Source organism: Hyperoodon ampullatus (genome assembly GCF_949752795.1).
Source record: "Hyperoodon ampullatus genome assembly, chromosome: X".
NCBI classification, from domain to species: domain Eukaryota; kingdom Metazoa; phylum Chordata; class Mammalia; order Artiodactyla; family Ziphiidae; genus Hyperoodon; species Hyperoodon ampullatus.
In genome coordinates, this window is record NC_136913.1 from 91,412,980 (window position 1) to 91,435,451 (window position 22,472).

General features: G+C 44.9%; 1 protein-coding gene across 1 annotated transcript; it reads left to right on the forward strand.

The window, feature by feature from the left end:
• Nucleotides 1-21,330: 21,330 nt before the first annotated feature.
• On the forward strand, nt 21,331-21,930 carry LOC307069107 (large ribosomal subunit protein uL6-like; the record flags this gene model as incomplete). The annotated part of the gene is made up of 1 exon (XM_079727253.1): nt 21,331-21,930. Exon 1 carries the CDS (start codon nt 21,352-21,354, stop codon nt 21,928-21,930), a length of 579 nt encoding a protein of 192 aa, XP_079583379.1. The 5' UTR covers nt 21,331-21,351.
• Between the last annotated feature and the right edge of the window lie 542 nt (nt 21,931-22,472).

Sequence of the window (22,472 nt, forward strand, 5' to 3'; positions counted from 1 at the left end):
TTTAACTTTTTTATTGGAGTATATTTGCTTTACAATGGTTTGTTAGTTTCTGCTTTATAACAAAGTGAATCAGTTATACATATACATATATCACCATATCTCCTCCCCCTTTCTTCTCCCTCCCATCCTCCCTATCCCACCCTTCTAGGCGGTCACACAGCACCGAGCTGATCTCCCTGTGCTATGCGACTGCTTCCCAGTAGCTATCTATTTTACATTTGCTAGTGTATATATGTCCATATATACACTACTGCTCTGTCACTTTGTCCCAGCTTACCATTCCCCCTCCCCGTGTCCTCAAGTCCATTCTCTAGTAGGTCTGCGTCTTTATTCCAGTCTTGCCCCTAGGTTCTTTTTTTTTTTTAAATCTGAATTTTATTTTTATTTATTTATTTATTTATTTATTTATTATTAGTTTCTGCTTTATAACAAAGTGAATCAGTCATACATATACATCTGTTCCCACATCCCTTCCCTCATGCATCTCCCTCCCTCCCACCCTCCCCATCCCACCCCTCCAGGCGGTCACAAAGCACCGAACTGATCTCCCTGTGCTCTGTGGCTGCTTCCCACTATCTATCTACCTTACTTTTGGTAGTGTATATATGTCCATGCCTCTCTTTCGCTTTGTCTGTGCCCCTAGGTTCTTCATGAGCTTTTTTTTTTTTAGATTCCATATATATGTGTTAGCATATGGTATTTGTTTTTCTCTTTCTGACTTACTTCACTCTGTATGACAGACTCTAGGTCCATTCACCTCACTACAAATAACTCAATTTTGTTTCTTTTTATGGCTGAGTAATATTCCATTTTATATATGTGCCACATCTTCTTTATCCATTCAGAGCTGAAATAAAAAGCCTGAATAGCCTCTTACTTGTTAAACATTTTGAATAACTCTTCACAATCCTCTGGGAAAACAACTCTAGTTCCAGATACTTACACAGGTCAATCCTATCACATGTTCAAGGAAAAAATAACATCCATTGTTCAGAAATTTTCAGAAAACGAGGCCAGTGTGGTGAGTGATTACTACCCAAGTTGTTTATGAGGTTTATCAGCATCTGAAAAGGGCATTTTTTAAAATCTGAAAATTACAGTTGAATTTCCTTCTTGAATAGAGTCACAAAAATCAACTCAGTGATACATAAAAAGATAGTACATTATGACAAAGCAAAGATTATCCCAAGACTGCAAGATTGGTTTAATGTTTTTAAGAAATCAATAAATGGCAGACTTCCAGTTCTAGTTCCACATGTGAGGAGATTATAGGTTGCCACTCCATCCTAAAAACAAGTAAAAAGTTGAACAAACTGAAAAGTCAACAACTCTTCTTTGTTTTTAAAATAAATTATTTATTTATTTTTGGCTGTGTTGGGTCTTCGTTGCTGCATGTGGGCTTTCTGTAGTTGCAGTGAATGGGGGCTACTCTTCATTGCGGTGCGTGGGCTTCTCACTGTGGTGTCTTCTCTTGTTGAGGAGCATGGGCTCTAGACATGCGGGCTTCAGTAGTTGTAGCACGCAGGCGCAGTAGTTGTGGCTCGCAGGCCCTAGAGCACAGGCTCAGTAGTTGTGGTGCAAGGGCTTAGCTGCTCCGTGGCATGTGGGATCTTCCCAAACCAGTGCTCAAAACCATGTCCCCTGCATTGGCAGGTGGATTCTTAACCACTGCACCACCAGGGAAGTCCTTAACAACTCTTCTTATATTCATAGCAAAGAGAGGTCACAGGCCAAACCACTGCCTGAACACTGGGGAGACAGGTGAATACAGAGAATCCTAATTTACCAAAGCAAAAACTCAAGATCAGAAACCTCTGTGGGAACCAATGCTGGGGCAGGAAATCTAATTGAACTGAGCTCTAATTGATGCATTGCTGGAGGTTCAGTGTGAACAAGTCTGTGAGTTAAAAACGCCAGGGGGACCCAGTCATAGGGATTCCCCACACTTTTGTGAGTTTTACCTCTAGGAGCTCAGCCAGGTTCTCACGGTAAATATGTCATAGTAAAAACTCCTCATGCTTCCAGCAGGAGAGGGGAAAAGTAATCATTCTGAAATGTGCCAGAGCACTCCGTTCCTCTTAGCAGTGTTTCACCTCAGGATAAATTATTTAACCAGAGCCTAACCTAACCGTGTAAAATTGTGTATAAAGTTCTGAGTTCATGAACAGACTGCACATGCGTGGATCTTGAGCTAAAACAATAGCTCAAGATTTGATTTGAGAACTGATCAAACAAGTAAACTACTGTCCAGATCCCACATTCCTCACTGGGTGGCACATATATGGGCCAGATGTGAATAGCAATGCAAAGCCTTTGAAATTTGAACTGAGACTGCAACTACAGACAATAAAACTAGGATAAGAATTTGTGGCCTGAACCTCAAACAAAACAAAAAGTAAACTAAACAAAAAACAAAATAAACATGGTTCATAGTACTAAGTCAGATACAATGTCTAACAATATAATACTAAAATGTGCAGGATATACTTAAAAATACTTGGTATAAGAAGAACCAGGAAAATGTCATAAAAATGCCAAGGGAAAATTCAAACAAGAGAGGCAAATGCTAGGATGATGCAAGTATTGGAATCAGCAGAAAAAATATATTAAAGCAGCTATTATAACCATACTACGTGAAGTAATGGCTGTTAGTTACAAACTAAAACAAAAATGAGAGGAGCTTCAAGATGGCAGAAGAGTGAGACGTAGAGGTCAACTTCCTCCCCACAAATACATCAGAAATACATCTACATGTGGAACAACTCCTCCAGAACACCTACTGAATGCTGGCAGAAGACCTCAGACCTCCCAAAAGGCAAGAAACCCCCCATGTACAAGGGTAGGGCAAAAGAAAAAAGAATAAACAGAGACAAAAGGATAGGGATGGGACCTGCACCAGTGGGAGGGAGCCGTGAAGGAGGAAAGGTTTCCACACACTAGGAAGACCCTTTGCGGGCGGAGACTGCAGGTGGTGGAGGGGGGAAGCTTGCGAGTCACAGAGGAGAGCGCAGCAACAGGGGTGCGGAGGGCAAAGTGGGGAGATTCCCGCACAGAGGATCGGTGACGACCAGCACTCACCAGCCTGAGAGGATTGTCTGCTCACCCACCGAGAAAGTAATATAAAAAAAAGAAATTGGTCATGAAGAACCAGGGGCAAGATGGGAATAAAGATGCAGACCTACTAGAGAATGGACTTGAAGATACGGGGAGGGGGAAGGGTAAGCTGGAACAAAGTGCAAGAGTGGCATGGACATATATACACTACCCAACGTAAGATAGATAGCTAGTGGGAAGCAGCCGCATAGCACAGGGAGATCAGCTCGGTGCTTTGTGACCACCTAGAGGGGTGGGATAGGGAGGGTGGGAGGGAGGCAGACACAAGAGGAAAGAGATATGGGAACATATGTATACGTATAACTGATGCACTTTGTTATAAAGCCGAAACTAACACACCATTGTAAAGCAATTATACTCCAATAAAGATGTAAAAAAAAAAGAAAGAAATTATAAGTAGGGACAAAATAAAAGTTCTTCAGCTGAAAAGCACAGTAAGTGAAGTGAAAAATTAATAAAAGATGTCCAACAGCAAATTTGACCAGAAGAAAAAGAATCAGCGAATTTTAAACGGTTAGTTGAAATATCCAGTCTCTGGAAAGGAAAAGAGGAGCAGAAAAAGCAAAGAATGAAGAATAATGAGCAAATCCTATGAGACGTATATGCATCAGCAAGCTTATCAATGTACACATAATGACAGTTGTAGAGGCAGAGGAGAGAGAGAAAGGGGCAGGAAATCTTTGAAGAAATGATGCCTGAAAACCTCCAAACTTGGAGGAAAGACATGAATCTACACACCCAGTAAGTTCTACAAACTCCAAGCAGGATTAAAATCAGAGATCCATAGATAAAACTGTTCAACGAAAAGACAGCACCAGTGAGTGAACTTCAGGCAGTCACCTTAGCGCTGAATGCTCTGGCCAACATTTAGCACCATCTGCACATTTTCATAGACAATCAGGCCTTTGTCGTCCATCTGGATCTCTGGTCCAGCCCATGGCAGCAACGACGTTTCCTTCTGTAAAACTGTCCCCTTTGGGGTAAAGAGCCCTGGGAATCTCTTGGCCCACAGACTCCCAAATTATAAATCCAGGTCACACGTGTCTCTACATATACTAAAGCCACTATGCAGGGCTTTGCCAAGACCCTCCTTATGGGCTTTGGAGTTCCGGGCCTTATTGATGGTGATCAAGGCATGCATTTTACTTCTCAGGATACACCACGCTGGGCTCTTGAATGGCCTTCAGTGGACCTTTTGCCTCCCTACCCGGCCTTAGGCTGCAGGACTCAGAGTTCCAGAGTGGCTTACTTCCACAAGTTCAGATTCCATTACACGAAAATGGCACGTTTCTGTCACCTGTCACACGCCAGAGGTGAATTATAGTATAGGGTCTGACTGCATCCTTTGATGTTTGACTGCTGAGGCTTTTAAACGTCAAACCTCCCTCTTCCCCAATGCCCCACACTCCACTCTCTCCTTTGGCACGGTTGTAGGGGGGAGGGCAGGAGGAGTGGGCATCAAACGACACTAGCTACTGCCAGCACAAGGGAACTGTCATGCTGGCCCCATCCACTAGTCACAGTAGAACTCCCAAAGCAATTTCTACCTTTCCTGACTCTCTGAAGTCTATTTTGGAGCAGCTTGAAAAGGCTTCCCTGCTCTCCCCCCAGAAGCCTACTCATGTAAGGAATACACTTTTCATCGCGTCTCGGTAGTGTGTGTGTGTGTGTGTGTGGTGTCACCAGTCTTGATTGACCATTGAACCCAACTTGGGGTAGGAGGAGTCCATAGTGACTCAGGGTGGCAACAACAGCTCTTCTCCTGAGCCTTCCCAGGAGCGCACTGCAGAATGTGTGCTTCCCATCTGTGAAACATTAGGGTCTGTCAAATTAGATATCCTGGATCCCAAGGCGGTATGCTTACTGGAAGTAAGGGACATAGCTTATGTTCTCCTGAACGTGAAGTTACAGCTGACACCCAGTCTTGCTTCTGTGCCCAGCGACAGTAGTAAATGGGATTAGCATAAAATAGTTGTTGATTTCTTCCTCGTTTTCAGCATTCGTTACACTTGACATCTCGGCTAAGTGGAGCTGAGTATAACAAAAAGTCTCGGACTATTGACAGAGAAATGATTCTAGGAAGCCTGTCCTGTTAATGTCTGCCATGCTGTATTAGTCTGCTCAGGCTGCCCTAATAAAATGCCATGGGCTGGGTGGCTTAAACAAGACAGTTATTTATTTCCTACAGTTCTGGAGGCTAGGAAGCCCAAGGTCAGGGTGCCACCACTGTGGAGTTCTTGGTGAGGGCCCTCGTTTTGACTTGAAGATAGCCGCCTTCTTCCTGTGGCTTCACGTTGGGATGGTGGGAGGAGAGTACCATCTATGGTGTCTTCCTGTAAGGGCAATAATCCCAATGTGTGGACCCCAGCCTCCTGACCTTACCAAAACTGAATGACCTACCAAAGACCCAGTCTCCAAATACCATCTCCTGGGGGTGGGGTGGGGCTGGGGACGGGCTTCTCGTATGAATTTGGGAGGCAAGGGGTGTGCACAATCCAGTGCAGAGCAGGTGCTCAGCCCAGTCTTTAAAAGAAATCTCTCTCTCTCTCTCTCTCTCTCTGTCTCTGTCTCTCTTCCCTCTCTCTCTCTGTCTTCATTTATTGGAGGCTGCAACGGAATTGGGGAGCCCTGATGAAACACTCTCCAGCTCCTGTCTTTACTGCTTCTTCCACTCTCCATTCTCACTGCATCCATATCGACTCTGTATGTCCTTTTCTAAGGAGCCTTAACAGCATTAAAACCTCCAAATTCTCTTGCTCTCTCTTGTGGGAGGCTTTAAGCGTTGCTGAGATTTGATCTATACACCTTCTCTCTCTCTCTCGTTTTTGAACTAAGTGTGTCTGTATCAGCGTGAGCTGCCCCAGGGTGGCAATTGGGGAACACATGCAGGTTCCCATACCCCAGGGCGCCGCCCTTTAGGCGCATTGTAGTTTTGCTCTTGCAGTGGTGGAATGAAAAGGAAGGGATTCCTGTGTGCTCACAGAGGCTCATGGTGTCCTGGGCCTTTAAGGCCTCCAGGTAAGCTGACGACCTTGATCACTCATTGGACGGTGGTGCTGTCAATCCTTGGCTCCTGACAAAAGAGCTTATAGCCGGCGCTGGAGGAAGTGGCCCTTCATTGACCCTTCCAAGTTCCGCCTCCCGTCGGCAGCCAGTCTGGCACTTTCCCATCCTGTCCACATTGGCCTCAGCCGAGCCTCGGTGGGGCGCTCCGCGGGACACCCCTCTGCCCTTCCCGTGGTGGGGCTCCCAGAGGCATCTTCGCAGACTCTGGTCCCCTGAGCAGCCGGCTTCTCTGCAGCCCCCACCCCGTCCCGGAGGCCCCGCTGCCAACAGCGTTCCCTCCCTCAGCGACACTCAGCCCGGCGGCCTCCATCTTCCCCGCGGTCGTCACTGCAGCCTGATCCGTGTCTGGCGTGTCCCTCCTGCCATGTCTGCCACAGAGGAGCGTGGGCCGATCCCAGGTGGCCAGGACGGAGCTGGTGGCGGGGCAGGTGGCGACCCCAGTCCCCTCGGGGTCCGTGCCTCCCCTTCGGGAGGGATGGATGGAGTCGAGGGGGCCGCGGCCCTTCTGGCCTCCCTGGGGCTCTGCAGAGCCCTTGACGGGGAGGATGGTGGGCAGGAGGCCGCCCAGGCCGCAGTGGAAGAAGACTGGGATGCAGAGCTGGTGGAGGAGGAGGAGGAAGAGTTTGAATTAGACATCGAGGACCAGGAGGAGGCTGACTACCAGTCAGAAGAGGGGGAGGAAACTGAGGAAGAGGTCGAAGAGGAGGAAGAGACAGAAGAGGAGGACGAGCATGGGCAGGGAGGCACGGGAGTGGTCGCGGGCCACGGGGCGCCCGCGGCGCAGTTTCAGTCCCTGCTCCGGGATGTGTCCCATTGTCTTCTGCACCACAGCCACTACAACGACCGTGTCCTGGCCGGGCCCCACGCCGGCCGCGTGATGGTCAGGCGCCGCTCCCGACGGCCCTCGGACCCTGCAGAGGATGCCGCGCCTCCTCAGGGTCAGGAAGACCTGGGAGAGACAGGTGAGGTCTGGCGGGGCGAGTACCAGGCAGAGGGCCCCCCGCCCTGGGAGCTGCGGGAACCTGCAGAGGGGGCGGCATCCCAGGAGGCAGAGGAACCTGCGGCGGCGGTAGTGGAGGCCGAGTTCTGGGCGTGCGAGGTCCTGGCTGATGCCTCCGAGTCCTGGGAGGCTGGGGCGTGTGGACCCGACGACGGGGCCGAGGCTGGCGAGGGGCGGCCCAGTCCCCTGTCCCTTGCAGCCCCTGACTGGGCATCGGCCTCAAAGGCAGGGTGAGGTGCACTCAGCGCTGGCCTCTGGCGGTTAAGCAGCGGGTCAAAGCTCTCAAAAACGTTCAGGCACGATATGCACAAGTAGAAGCCCAATTCTCTAAAGACTTTTAGGATCTTGAGAAAAAGTATGCTGCCTTCTACCAACCTCTGTTTGATAAGAGAGATGACATCATCAGTGCAATACATGAGCTCACAGAAGTCGAAGTCAGTGGCAAGTCGGTGTTCAGGAAGGAGCTTGGCAGGAAATGGAAAGATAGCCTGAAGGAAAGGGGCAGACAAATGGCGTACCTCGCTTTTGGTTGACGGCTTTTAAAAATGTAAAGATTCTCAGTAGCGTGATCTGGGGAAATGATGAACTTGTACTGGAGCACCTGAAAGACGTAAAAATAAGATTTTCAGGGGTCAAGGAACCCACGAGCTTCACTGTAGAATTACTCTTTAAGTCAAACGAATACTTTTTCAACAAAGTTCTGATGAAAACATACCGCATGCGATCAGACCCAGATGATTCTGATCCCTTCTTCTCCAAAGGGCCAGAAATAATCAGCAGCACAGGGTGTGAGATCTACTGGAAAGACGGGAAAGACCTCACCGTGAAAACTCTGAAGCTGCAGAAATGTGAGGGCCCTGGAGGTGTCCTAACGACCACTAGAAAGGTGCCCAGCTCTTCTTTCTTCACCTACTTCTACCCTCCTGATTCTCTGGAGGGTAGAGTTCTGGATGTCGCCACTGTTTATAAGTTGGGCTATTTTTTCTGTGAAGTTCTGGTCCCAAAATCCGTATTATTCTTCACAAATGAAGCGAGTGCTTATCAGTATGAAAACTCTGATTAAGAGGTCCAAGGTGCTGCAGGTGAGGAGGAGGACAGCAGTGAAGAACCAGAAGAAGGACGTGAAAAAGATCCGGACCCAGCAGAGGGCAGCCCCGGAGAACCCAGGTATCTGTGTGCAGCTCTGAGTATCACCCAGCCGTTCCTGACATACGCCTGTTGTGATATGTTTTTAAAATTTCTCCACAAAGTAAATAAGAATTAAAAATTGGTAGAGTCTAGTTTAAAAACAGCTTAATGTTAATGATACTTGTGTGCTAGCTAATATAGGACGCAGCATGTTCTGCAGTGTGCTTCATTCACAGCTACAGGTCCTCTGAGCTGTAGCTGTAAGACGTCTGCAGGTGGGAAATTTATCAGACCGGGTAGCCGAGACTACTGTTTGTCTGGAACACAATTATGAGAACAAGCGGGTAAAGTTACTGGAACATACACTAGCTGGGCCCCCCTCATCACTGAGCTACAGAAATACAGTCTCTTGTGCTAACCAGGAGAAAATGCCTTTGAGAATGTGACTACTGACAAAGATGTAATAAGTAAAAATTTTCAAGTGGGAGCACATTTAACGATTGCTACCGAACTATTTGTTCAGTTGTGAGTTTTTATATTTCATGGGACACTCAAAAGAAAAGAATATTAGTCATGGTGAGATTGTTGTTCATCCCTGAATTGGTAATTAAGTCAACTTATAACTCACCTATCCTTTCCTCTCCTTCTTTCATTGCTTTTTCCTCTTTCTTCTCTTCCTTTTACAGACATGGAAACTGAGGGTCTGGGACATTAAGAGTGTGATGGATGGGTAGAGCACAGGCTTGTAAGGTGGAAAGACTTAGTAAATAAGTCTCTCTCAAGAAAAACAGCAACAACAAAGCAGGCATCTTTGCTGTTTGGCAAGTGGGAGAGGACGTTGGTATGAGGAGTGCGAGATTGATGACATATCCCGAGGTCTGTGTAGCGAGAGGAAAATGTGTTGATTTCTCTTGTTGATACAACAGGCCTAGGTAGGATTGACTATTTTCTTAGATTTAGAAAGTCACTGTTGCATGTTATTGGTTTACAATTGTTAATTGGCTTTATTTCATCCCACAGTTGTCAGGCATAGAAAGACACGATGGAGGAAGAAACAATGAATTTGTTCTTCATGGATTTGAGATTTTCTGCTTCTCAGTAGCCAGTGGGAATTTTATCAACACTGGTTTTGTTCCAGATTTCATTATGCGAAGTGTTATCCACCGACATCTGATGTTCCTCTTACGTTTGTCAGATATATTTGACAGCATTTGTTCATGTTAAAAATAAAAGCTTGCTAGCAATGGATAAGCTGCAGATTGTTTTAGCTGTATAACACTGATGCACATCTATCCTTGTATCTTTTCTTTTTGTTTTGGCCCACCTTACTGTCATTGAAACCATTTTTAAAGTTATTTTATTGCAGTCACAAATTAATTGAAATATCTATTGATGAACAATTTATGTGAAGAGAGAGATGGAGGTCTAACCTCTCCTTCACTTTATTGAAAGGAACCGATGGATGACCAAGCTTATCTGGAGACCAGATGGGCTGCCCCAGACCAGTGGCATCAGCATCACCTGGGAACTTGTTAGAAAGTACAAATTCTCAGGCCCCACTCCAGATTTACTGAGTCAGAAATTCTGAAGGTGGGCCAGCTATCAGAGTTTTACATGTCCTCCAGGTGACTCTGAAGCACACTAAAGTTTGAACATCACTGGTTGAGAGCAGTGATGGGCATGGGGCGTGGGACGGGTATGGTGAGGGACTGAGCTCCTCTTGTGGTAAGACCAGCATTTATTCAGTGACTTGATACTACTTCAGGTAAACTGAATAGGACAGTAAAGGCTGGAGTGGGGATGAGACTAGAATTGTCAAGGTCCTGGGACACAGAAAGACCTCCCGGAGGGGCAAGGATTGGATGGTGGCGGTGGAAAAAATGGATGAGGGAACAAACTAGTTTCAGAAGGACAGAACCATTATGATACCATGAATATGAAGTTTAAACAACATGCCAAACAATCATATTGATTATGGATACATATATGTAGTAAAAGGCATGCATGGAAGGAATGCATGCATATGTAACATGTAGAAAGGCATGTATAAGGATGATAAACCCCTTGCTTAGGATAGTGGTTATGTCATGTGGAGAGGAAGAGAGGAGAATTTAACTGGGAAGGGTTACTCTTAGGTTCCTAGGGCTGCCATAACAAATTACCACAAAGTAGGTGGCTTAAAACAACATAAAGTTTATTGTCTCACAGTTCTAGAGGCCAGAAATCTGAAAGCAAGGTGCTCTATGGGAGAATCCTCTTGCCACCTCCAGTTTCTGGTGGCTTCTGGCACTCCTTGGCTTGTGGCACAATAACTCCAGTCTCTGCCTCTGTCTTCACATGACCTTCCCCATGCCAATGTCTCAAATATCCCTCTCCTTTCTCTTATAAGGACACTACTCAGTCCATTTAGGGCCCATCCCAAATCCAGGGTGACTCCATTAAATTAGATCCCTAATGTAATTACAACTACGAACACCCGAATTCCAAATAAGGTCACATTTACAGGTACCAGGGATCTGGACTTGGGCATATCTTTCTGGAGGACACAGGTATGTACTGGGCTTCAACTGTATCTGAAATGTTATATTTCTGAAGTTGGGTGGTGCGTACATGGATATAATATTCTTTATACCATTGTGTAGGTCTGAAATATTTCCTGACCAAAAAAATAAAAAGAAAATAAGTAAGAAAAGAAGAACATGGGACTAAGAAATGGAAGCTATTTAAGGGGGAAAACATGAAGTTGTAATTGACCAGAATACAGGATCAGAGAAGGAGAAAGGCCAAGGGGTCGAGGGTAGAAGACCTCCTTTATGCGTTTTGGTAAGGCTGTGTAGATGCTCTCTAGGTCTCTTAGTAACCCCTTCGTTCATATTCTGTGGTAGTGCGTCTCGAATCCTAATATATTTTCACATTCTTATGTATTTGTGTCTATCTCCACCCCCCACCCCCCGGGATGTGAGCTTCTCAATGATTGGGATCTTAAAGGGATGTATTTCTCTCTGTCTCCCAAAGCATGTAGGACTGTGTTTTCTTCTTAGTATGTGCTCCATAAATGACCACTAAAATAAAGTTAATGCAATGCATCCACCATCCTCTTTTTGTCATCAGTGGTAACATTTTAAAGTGTATTCTCACGTAGTAACATGCAGTATTCCTTATGGAATGGCACAGGGCTTTTTGTCGCCATTATTTAAAACAAAAGGGCAGTCCAAGTAGGAATTTATCCATGTAATGTCATTTGAAGGGCCTCAAATTGTTTCTTTTTTTTAATTTTTTAATTTATTTTTTAACGTCTTTATTGGAGTAAAATTGCTTTACAATGGTGTGTTAGTTTCTGCTATATAACAAAGTGAATCAGCTATACATATACCTATATCCCCATATCTCCTCCCTCTTGCGTCTCCCTCCCACCCTCCCTATCACACCCCTCTAGGTGGTCACAAAGCACCGAGCTGGTCTCCCTGTGCTATGTGGCGGCTTCCCACGATCTATTTTACATTTGTAAGTATATATAAGTCCATGCCACTGTTTCAATTCATCCCAGCTTACTCTTCGCCCTCCCCGTGTCCTCAAGTCCATTCTCTACATCTGCGTCTTTATTCCTGTCCTGCCCCTAGGTTCTTCAGAACCATTTTTATGTTTTTTAGATTCCATATACATGTGTTAGCATATGGTATTTGTTTGTCTCTTTCTGACTGACTTCACTCTGTATGACAGTCTCTAGGTCCATCCACCTGACTACAAATAACTCAATTTCATTTATTTTTATGGCTGAGTAATATTCCATTGTATATATGTGCCACATCTTCTTTATCCATTCATCTGTCAGTGGACACTTAGGTTGCTTCCATGTCCTGGCTATTGTAAATACAGCTGCAATGAACATTGTGGTACATGACTCTTTTTGAATTACAGTTTTCTCAGGGTATATGCCCAGTAGTGGGATTGCTGGGTCATATGGTAGTTCTATTTTTAGTTTTTTAAGGAACCTCCATACTGTTCTCCATAGTGGCTGTATCAATTTACATTCCCACCCACAGTGCAAGAGGCTTCACTTTTCTCCACACCCTCTCCAGCATTTATTGTTTCCACTACCGTAGTTCTTAGCCCATATTCATAAATTGAGAAAATGCTAAATTTCAGCTTGAGGTTGTTGAAATTAAAAATAAAACTTTTTAAGTTTCAAATTTATAGATCCTCTTAATTTTACCCTTAGATCTTCATGAAGGGTCTATGGGCTCCATGTTAAAAACTCTGCTTTGGCAGAGAAACAAGACCAACGTAACTTCATATCTAAATACCTACATGGAGTAGAGCTGCCCACTGACCTAAAATGCTTATCTCCGATGTTTAGGTTAGCAGAAATAAACTTTTATATTCTTTAAGAGTCTTATTTATTCCTGGGTTTATCGTCTGTCTATCTATGACTATCTATGTATCTCTATCTGTATCTATCTTCCATTTTAGTTGATTTATTCTATTTAATCTTCTTCCACTGATGGACACTTAGGTTGCGTCCAAGTCTTGTCTATTGCAAATAATGCTGCGATGAACATGGGAGTGCATGTATCTTTTTAAGTTAGTGTTTTCCTTTTCTTTGGATAGATAACGAGAAGTTGAATTGCTGGATCATGTGGTAGTTCTATTTTTGATTTTTTGAGTAGCGTCCATAATGTTTTCCCTAGTGGCTGTGTGCTAATTTACATTCTCATCAACAGTGCGGGAGTGTTCCCTTTTCTTCACATCCTCACTAACACTTGTTATTTCTTGTCTTTTTGATAATAGCCATTCTAACTGGTGTGAGGTGATAGTTCATTGTGATTTTGATTTGCATTTCCCTGATGCTTAGTGATGTTGAGCATCATTTCATATACCTGATGACCATCTGTATGTCTTCTTTGTTTCCTCATTTTGCTTGACTCTCTGTGTTGGTTTCCATGTATTAGATGAAATAGCCAGCTCTTCCAGTCTTGAAGGAGTGGCCTTGTGTAGGAGGATGAACCTGATTGTCCAAGTTTGCCCTCGCTCTTGGTTGTCTCTCAAACCTTTGTGATTGTCCTAGCAGACTCTTTTAGCTTTAATAGCTCCCATTGGTTGAGGGTGTGCCACAGCCTGTCAGTGTCCCAAAGTGGGGGGTTCTCAGCCCCCAGGTTCAGGCTGATTGGAAGCTAGATCCTCAGGCAGCAGCCTTTCAAGTATACAAATATAATAGTCCTGTGAGACTACAATGACAAGCCCGGCTGGCCACTATTGCAGGCAATCTGGAGGTGTTCCTTAGGCGACAGTCACAAAAATCTGGGCCCTAGATTATTGTATGATGTCCTTTGTGGGAGATACCGGCAAGCTATAGCGAGGCAGATGGAGAGCACAGAGATGGCGTCTCCTGGCCTATCTTCCTTGAGAGCACCTCCTTAGGCCTCTAGAAGTGTGCCAAACCCGAAACCTAGGCCAAAGCTCTAGGTCAAGCAAATAGTTCTCTTTTGCAGAAAGACTGGGAATGTGTTTCATTCTCTTGTCTGTGCAGTGCCCTGCAGAGAACTGTCTGATTGTTACGGCCCCATGGAACCCAGGAATGCAAGACCCCCTGGCCACCAGAGCCAGGTATCCAAGGGGCAAATACCCTGGGTGGCACCAGACATAAAAAATGGGGCACCAGACAGGTGTGAGAGCTGCCCTGCAACAGATACTGGTGTGCTGGAGTGCGGAAGATGGAGATTGCAGAAAGAGCACCGTCTTCTGAGCTCTCTGCTAAGGTTCACCATCAGCCCTTAGGTGTGTGTTTAATTAGACGCTTGCCCTTCAGTCCAAGGCTCTGAGGATAAGTTTATAGGCCTCTTTCATGGAAAGACTGGGCTCCTGACTCTGTTGCCTCTTGCGGTGCCCAGACAGTGATGGCTGTTTCAGCACACTTTCTCTGTTGGCTACAGTCCCATGGGAACTGTGAGTAGAAGCCCGACTGGCCCCCAGAGCCAGGGGACATAGAGGTGTCTCCTGGCAGCAGCTGCAAAAACTGGGATGCCAGACAAGGGTATAAACTCCTTTCTGGGAGATACTGGGCAGCTGGAGTGAGGCAGAGGGAGAGTGCCAAGACTGTTTCCACCAGCCTCCACTCCCTGAGAGCACCTTTACAGGCCTCAAGAAGTTTGCCAGACCAGAAGCCTGCCCCTCAGGCCATAGCTCCTGGACAATCAAGTAGGTCTCTTTCTCAGAAAGGCTGGAGTGTGTTTCAGTCTGCTACTGTGCAGGGCCCTGGAGGCGGTAGTCTGCCCTGTCTCTCTTTGTTAGAGTCCATGCAATCTTAGTCACCTGACTCTGGTGGATTAGTGTTCAGTTAGCACAGGATGGAGGTCAGAGGTGACAAGAAAGGGAATAAAATTTTGGATAGAGAGATTAATCATATGCTCAGCAGGGGAACTCAGCTTTAGGGTGACTGGGCTTCATGGAGCTGCAGGTTTGGTGTAGGAGGAGGAGCTGAGTTCAGGACCTTCCTATGTCCCCATCTTGATCCACCTCCTCATATTGTGTTTTTGATTTGCGTTTCTCTGTTGAGAGAGTGGTAGATGGGGGGAAAAGTTTTTAAAATATAACAAAAAGTAAAACACATACAAGAACCTATTGGAGAATGTGACCTCAAGAATAAAACCTCATGTTTGACAAAATACATCCTAAACAAAGTGAAAGTAAGATTTTTGCAATACATAGATCAGGCACAGTGATATAATGAATGCCTACGAAAGTAATAAGAAAATGACATACCATGTGAGAGAGAAAATGGGCAAAAGTTTGAGAATGCAGTGCTCAGAGGAAGCAACAAGATTGTCTGATAAAACTATGAAAACTGCTGGTAACTGCACCCAGGCTCTGGCTGTAAAGATAATTTTCGGGTGTCACAGGTTGCAGAAGTTAACATTATGACTTGCGTGATAATCTGATTTCTATCATGACTGAGATGCACTACATATTCCACAGAGACAAAGATCTTCTGCAAAGGCATGTGCCGACAGGAACATCTGAAAACCAGCTTCTGGTATTTGGAATTCCAAGTGACCCTTATCTGTGTGTTTGTGAGTGAGGGTGCTAGTTGTGCAGGTAGACAGAAGGGTTCTGATCCCTTCTGCCATGTGATTCACACCTGAGGCACTTACTGCAGGGATATGGAAATACCTCCGATAATGCCTTTATTCTCCCCCTCCTAGGAAACTGGCATCATTAGATGCCCGGTGGAAGTGAGTCTGGAATTAGGACTGAGTGACTTCTGACGTCTCCTTCAGACCCAGCGTATGTTATGGACATGTTGTAAGAGTGTGCTGAACTGGGACTGGAACGCAGGTGTGTGTCTGACAAGCAAGCCAAACGTTTCAAGCCTTCTATCTAAACTGATTTCCTTAAATCATTATTAGACATATTTTCTCTCCAGTGCGTATCCCCTCATAAGTCTCTGGTGTTTTCTCTAATGTTTATTCATTCATTTATTGGATTGAGGGTTTCAGGTGGTTGAGGTGGAGATTAAAATTTTGCCTCTGAGGATGAATGTGCACTATCTAGTAGCGGTAGGGAAGTGATATCAACCTTAACAACCTGAGGTCCCTTTGGTTTCTATGACAACAGAACTCTACCATCTTACCCTGGGAGGGGAAACATTTAACTTGGATGTTTACAGGCAGAAAGTGTGTGATACTGGCATCAAAATAATGTGGCTGGGGGCTTCCCTGGTGGCGCAGTGGTTGGGAGTCCGCCTGCCGATGCAGGGGACACGGGTTCATGCCCCGGTCCGGGAGGATCCCACGTGCCGCGGAGCGGCTGTGCCCGTGAGCCATGGCCACTGGGCCTGCGCGTCCGGAGCCTGTGCTCCGCAACGAGAGAGGCCACAACAGTGAGAGACCCACGTACTGCAAATAATAATAATAATAATAATAATAATAATAATAATAATAATAATAATAATGTGGCTGTCTACCCTCAGTATGAGTGTGTGTGTATGTGAGGATATTGGGGCGGGGAGGAATTGAATATATGATTGCAAATGTAAGGGTTGATCAATATTTTGTGGTGGGTGGTTGGCAGCCACTGCTGAGAGCAGACTGAAGAGGCGGAGTCACTAGTTAATCCATTCTGTCCCTTGTTTCTGTGTCTTCAGGTGACACATCATAGTGTGAGGGCTCTGTGATCTGGGATTCTGTAGAGCCAAAGTTTGTAAACCTTTTTGGCTATGCACCCCTCTCCAAGAATTATCTTAGCAATATCACTGAAAGATGTATATTTATAATATGTCAACATACATTGAGGAAATTTGCGGAAGGTAAATTATGAATGCACAAATTATGAAGCAAATGAATTATGAGATACAATGAATATAACGGAAATATTAATACATTTTTTCCTGGTCTCCAGTGGATCATTTACCTAGCTCCTAGGTGTTTGAACACGTCTGGAAAATACTACCCCAAAGGAAAACTTTTAACTTATCACATCACTAGTTAAACCCTATAAATGGCTCCCCATTGCTACAGGCATAATGGACAAGCTCCTTAATAAAACTTCTGGCCTCTGGTTGAATTCCGATTGTGAATTTTGTTGAAGGGACAGTTTTTTTCATTAATTATATTTCAGAGGAGAGGCAGATTAGTTAGAGTACTTCCTGTTGTTTCCTTTGTATGAAATACACTATAGTAAGCAGTTGGTATAAAGTATATTTCAATCCCTCAGCTTCACATTCCTGACTCTGCTGTGATACTGAAGCGTGTCACTGCTAACCCTGTTTCTGATTTTCTACCTTGTTCACTGTTAGGCTGTGCTCCTAGGGAGGGCCACACAGAGACATGTGTTTGGAGGAAGGGAAGCAAGAAAACCACACTTCTGTTTCCTGGGATGAACTCTCCTTGATTGTAGCATATTTTTCTTGTCATATATTGCTGGGTTAATCTGCTAAAATATGGTTAAATTGATGAGGAGTATCGGGCTGTAATTTTCATTTCATGTCATGACTTTTCTTTTTTGATTTCAGTGTAACGCTGGTCTCATTTGATAAGTTGAGAATTGGGAATTCCCTGGCGGTCCAGTGGTAGGACTCTGTGTTTCATTGCCAAGGGTGTGGGTTCAATCACTGATCAGGGACCTAAGATCCCACAATCCACGTGGCGTGGCTTAAAAAACAAAAGTTGAGAATTGTTCCCACCTCTTCTTTTTCCCCAGGAATAGTTTATGTAGAATGACTATCGAATTTCCTTCTGTGTCCACATATGATGGAGGAACAAAGACCTATTAGCATCCTATTGCTGCTATAAAACACAAGCACAAATTCAGTGGTTTAAAACCACACATATGTATTGTCTCACAGTTCTGGAGGCCACAGGTTTGAAATGGGTTTCTCTGGGATGAAACCAAGGTGTCAGCAGTGGCCATGCTCTTGCAGAGGCTCTAGGAAGAATCTGTTTCCTTGTCTTTTCTAGCTCCTAGCACTACATGTTTTACCTTCCTTTGCTTAGAGCCTCTTCTTCCATCTTTAAAGCCAGCCAGGAAGCATCTTCAAATCTCTATTTCAATCTTCACATTGCCTTCTCTCTTACAAGGACACTTCTGATTACACTGGGCCAACCCAGATATTGCGGGATATCTGCAATATGCTGCAAAATCTCCCCACTCAAGACCCTTAACTTAATCACATCTTTAAAGTCCTTTTCGCAATATAAGGTAATATATTCCCAGATTCTGAGGGTTAGGATGTTGAGGTCTTTGGGTATCTATAATTCAGCCTACCACAAGTTCCTGTGAAACACCAAAATAATCAGAAAACAACTATGAAACAACGGTTTTCAACACGCCGGACAAAAAGCTACAAAGGACAATGATAAATGAGAGATTGCAAACAAGTCAAAGCCAGCATCATACTTACTAGAGAAAGACTGAAAGCTTTCCTCTTAAAAATCAAAAGCAGACTAGGATGCCTGCACTTTCCACTTCTATTTAATAATGTGCTGGGGGTTTTAGTCAGGTCAATTAGCCAAGAAAAAGAAATAAAAGGCATGCATATTGAAAAGGAAGAAATGAAACTATATTTTCACAAGACATGGTCTTACATATATATCTATATCTATATATAGGAACAGGGAACAGCACATCCAGACATCCCTACCTTGAGTTTGTTCCACTCAGATCCTCACAACAAGGTTGGAAAGGTACAACAAACTTTTCTTATTAAATGAAATGTTGTATTTGAGAGAGAGGCAGGTCTGGTCCTATAGCTGTGTCTTGCTTATTTGAAAAGGCTGTGGCTACCTATTTAGGGGGCCATTTCACCTCTGTTTGCTCAACTACAAGGGAAGTCTTTCGCTACCTGGTGACCACACTTCCTAGAAGTCCCCAAGGATGCTTGGTGTCAGCTTACTGGTGTCTTGGCCACAATAAAAGCTAATAGTGTCCCCGGGCATCAGCACTCATTTAGCCTCAATGACAATCGTAAAGGACCCACTGCAGTGAGGACCCGTCAGCACCATGGGCTAAATTAAAAGCTGCCTTCCTTGCCCTAGACACTGCTCCTAAGGGGCAGGCATGCTGTATTTTCACTGGCTCTTGGGCTCTAGCTAACAGCCTAGCTGTCTGTTGGATTTCATGGGGGATGATTGATTGTCAGAGTAGGCAAGTGGCCCCACTACAGAATCAATGAGCTCCAAAGGCCTCCATCTGGGTTACCTGCCAGCAGGTGACAGGACTTTGAGCTCTGCCCACGCCTGGCAAAGAGTCTACTTCCACCCTCTGCTGCCTTCCGGTGGCTACTTCTGGTGTCTAATAACCTTTGAAACCTATTCGGGCTACGAAGTTGCCATTCCTGTGTGAGCAGCAGATTCTGGCACCACCAGGGTAACACTTGAGTCTAAGTTCTGCCACGCTTTTGGCCACTTGTAATCTTTCAGTGCGAGCCATTCATGATGAAGGAGACTCAAGCAAGACCGCCAGAGCACCCCGGAAGTGCCGTGGTGTGTGCCAATGAAGAATACCTTTATGGTTCTCACTCCAAACAGAGTACAGCACTTTTTGACCAACTCGTTATTCTCCGTAATGACTTGAGAGAAGCTGATTCCATGGAGAGAACCAGCAGCCAGAGAGAACTGGATTAGCACAGTTAGAGAGACAAGAGCTGTTCACAATGTACAGCCTTGATCAGCATTCTCAAGACCATATTGGATGGAAGCAAAACCTCTAGGATAAATCAAATAATAAAGGCTGAACTTTCAAGGACTAAAAAAAAAAAGAAATGGGCATGACACGTCATAGGTATTCCATACCCCTTTTCATGCTCTGGTGGCTGGCATGATCAAGAAGTAGAGTGGATTTTCAAAGCTTTGACTGTAACAGATTGCTGGAAAGGCCATGCTGCCAGAATCACTGCCAGACTAGACATTACAGTCAGGCTATAGGGTCACTATATGAGGCTGTTCCCAGCAAAGGAATATTCCCTTTAGTTCTTTCTTTCTTTCTTTTTTTGGCCACGCCTTAACGCTTGTGCGATCTTACTTCCCCAACCAGGGATTGAACCCTAGCCCTGGCAGTAAAAGTGCTGAGTCCTAACCACTGGACTGCCATGGAATTCCCCAGGAATATTCCATTTCTAAAGGGAATGGTTGCTTGGGGGATGTCAGGACAGGGAGATCACTTCACTCTATCAGTGATTCCACACCGACAATCCCCAACCATTCCTCTTTCTTTCTTTTTTCTTCCTTCACTGACCTTAGTCAGAGAACGAAGTGAAAGTGACTCCAGCTTATTGCTTCTACTATTACCTGGCTCCAGTCATTGGACATTGTGGGTCACAGATCACAAGGATAATGATCCACTGGTGGAATTTGTGAAATCTAGATGACCCTTGTGGTGGCCCCCTCAGGCAGCAGTAGGTGATGGTCAATAGACCATTGAAAGTTCTACCATTGTGCCACAGACTATGTAACTCCTGGAACATCCAGATAGGTCTGGATGCAGGTGGGAAATGGCTGGGTCAGTGGAGGAAGTACTGATTACTGAAATAGGACAAGCAAACTATGGGGCCATGGAAGGAAAACAACAATCTCAGTATCTGGGCGAAAGCAGCAATGTCAGTATCTGGAGTGGAACTCCTTGTAAGCTGGCAGGTGCAGAGATGGGGATGGGCTTTGTGTCCCCTAAATCCAGCACCACAGCTTGGCAAATATCCCCATGGCCCACTTGAGTCAAGTGGCGGTAGCAGCTGACTGAATTGTCTGAGGTTTGTCATTCCATCCACATAGATGGGAACAGAAAATCTTCCATGGCCATGGCTGTTAAATTTGACCCCCCTCATACAAACACTCTGACCAGGACAACCTTGTTTCATTATCACAGATACAAATCCACATGGTTCTCCTGATGCATCCATGGCACCAAAGGCATGTATGGATATTGAAGCTGCATTTATTCAGCAACACTGCCCATGTGGCTTTACCAAACCAATATAAAGGTGATCCAAATCAAGTGTAAGAAGCCCCTTTAGGTATTATGCTTGTCTGTGTTGGAGAGTGGGCCACAGAACGTCTTTCCAACGTGAGTAGGGGTAGTGTTTTAAATCCTCTACTGTCCCCTGTAATTATAGAAAGTGACACTAACCTTTGCATCACTTGTTGGGACACCAGGCAAAGAGGGCTGTTCTACCTGGGGAGATACCTGGTTCCATAACCCTGGCATCAGTGTTCAGGCCCTGGAGACAATGGCAGAAACTTATCTTTAACTTTAGCTCTCATAGCCAATAAGGTGGCACCAGCTCTAGAAGATAAGAGAATCAATCTAAACTTCCTTGTACTCTTGTAATGGATGACAGACTGGCCTTAGGGTACATTCAGGCTCAAGGGGGAGGAGTATATCTGATCAAGAACATCTCCTTTCTGGTTGGCTTAATTCCACCAGGTGGAGCAGCTCAGCTATTCCAGGAGTGCAGGTGCGACACTCTGCATAGTTTGGACACATTCTTCCAGGATCTGGTATAGGCAATGAATCAAAAACTGATATTTGCTCTCTTTGCCACATCTACTGCAAGAATGAAGACCATTCTCAGCAATCAGGCTGTCGACATTCCAGAAAATGTAGACATTACTCTGAAGGGACGCACAGTTATTGTGAAGGGCCCCAGAGGCACCCTGCGGAGGGACTTCAATCACATCAATGTAGAACTCAGTCTCCTTGGGAAGAAAAAGAAGAGGCTCCGGGTTGACAAATGGTGGGGGAATAGGAAGGAACTGGCCACTGTTCACACTATCTGTAGTCATGTACAGAACATGATCAAGGGTGTTACACTGGGCTTCCATTACAAGATGAGGTCTGTGTATGCTCACTTCCCCATCAACGTTGTTATTCAGGAGAATGGTTCTCTTGTTGAAATCCGAAATTTTTGGGGTGAAAAATACATCCGCAGGGTTTGGATGAGGCCAGGTTTTGCTTGTTCAGTATCTCAAGCCCAGAAAGATGAGTTGATTCTTGAAGGAAATGACATTGAACTTGTGTCAAATTCAGCTGCTTTGATTCAGCAAGCCACAACAGTTAAAAGCAAGGATATCAGAAAATTTTTGAATGGTATCTTTGTTTCTGAAAAAGGAACAGTTCAGCAGGCTGATGAATAAGATCTGAGTGATCCAGTTACAGAAACCGCAAGATATTTGTGATATTTTATATCACATATGTGATATTTTAAAAATGAATAAAAACTCTTTTGACTTTGGGGAAAAAAAACTGATATTTGACGCTATGTTGCCAAATCTAGTGTATATAAATCTGGGAACCAAGGAGTGAAAATCAGATTGGCTCACATAAAAATGAGTCTGATTCCTTTATGATGTTTGAGTGCTGAGGACTTTTAGGACTCAGCCTTCCCTCTTCCCCTCCACCCCACAGCTGGGCAAGCTGACAAGAAATCCCAGGTAATCTATTCTTGGAAGCCAGCAGGAGGTTCGAACCATGCAAGCCCCTACCTCTGCACCAAAACCCTCACCCTGGCCCCACCCCGTAACCAAAACAAAAACCTGAAATCAGTCTCCTTTCCCACTCTTTCAAACTGTTTTCAGAGCAGTCTGGGAAGGCTTCCCTGCTCTTCCCTGAAAGCCTTATTATGTAAGGAATAAACCTTGTCCTACCGTCTTAATATGTGTTACGTTTGGTGTCAGCA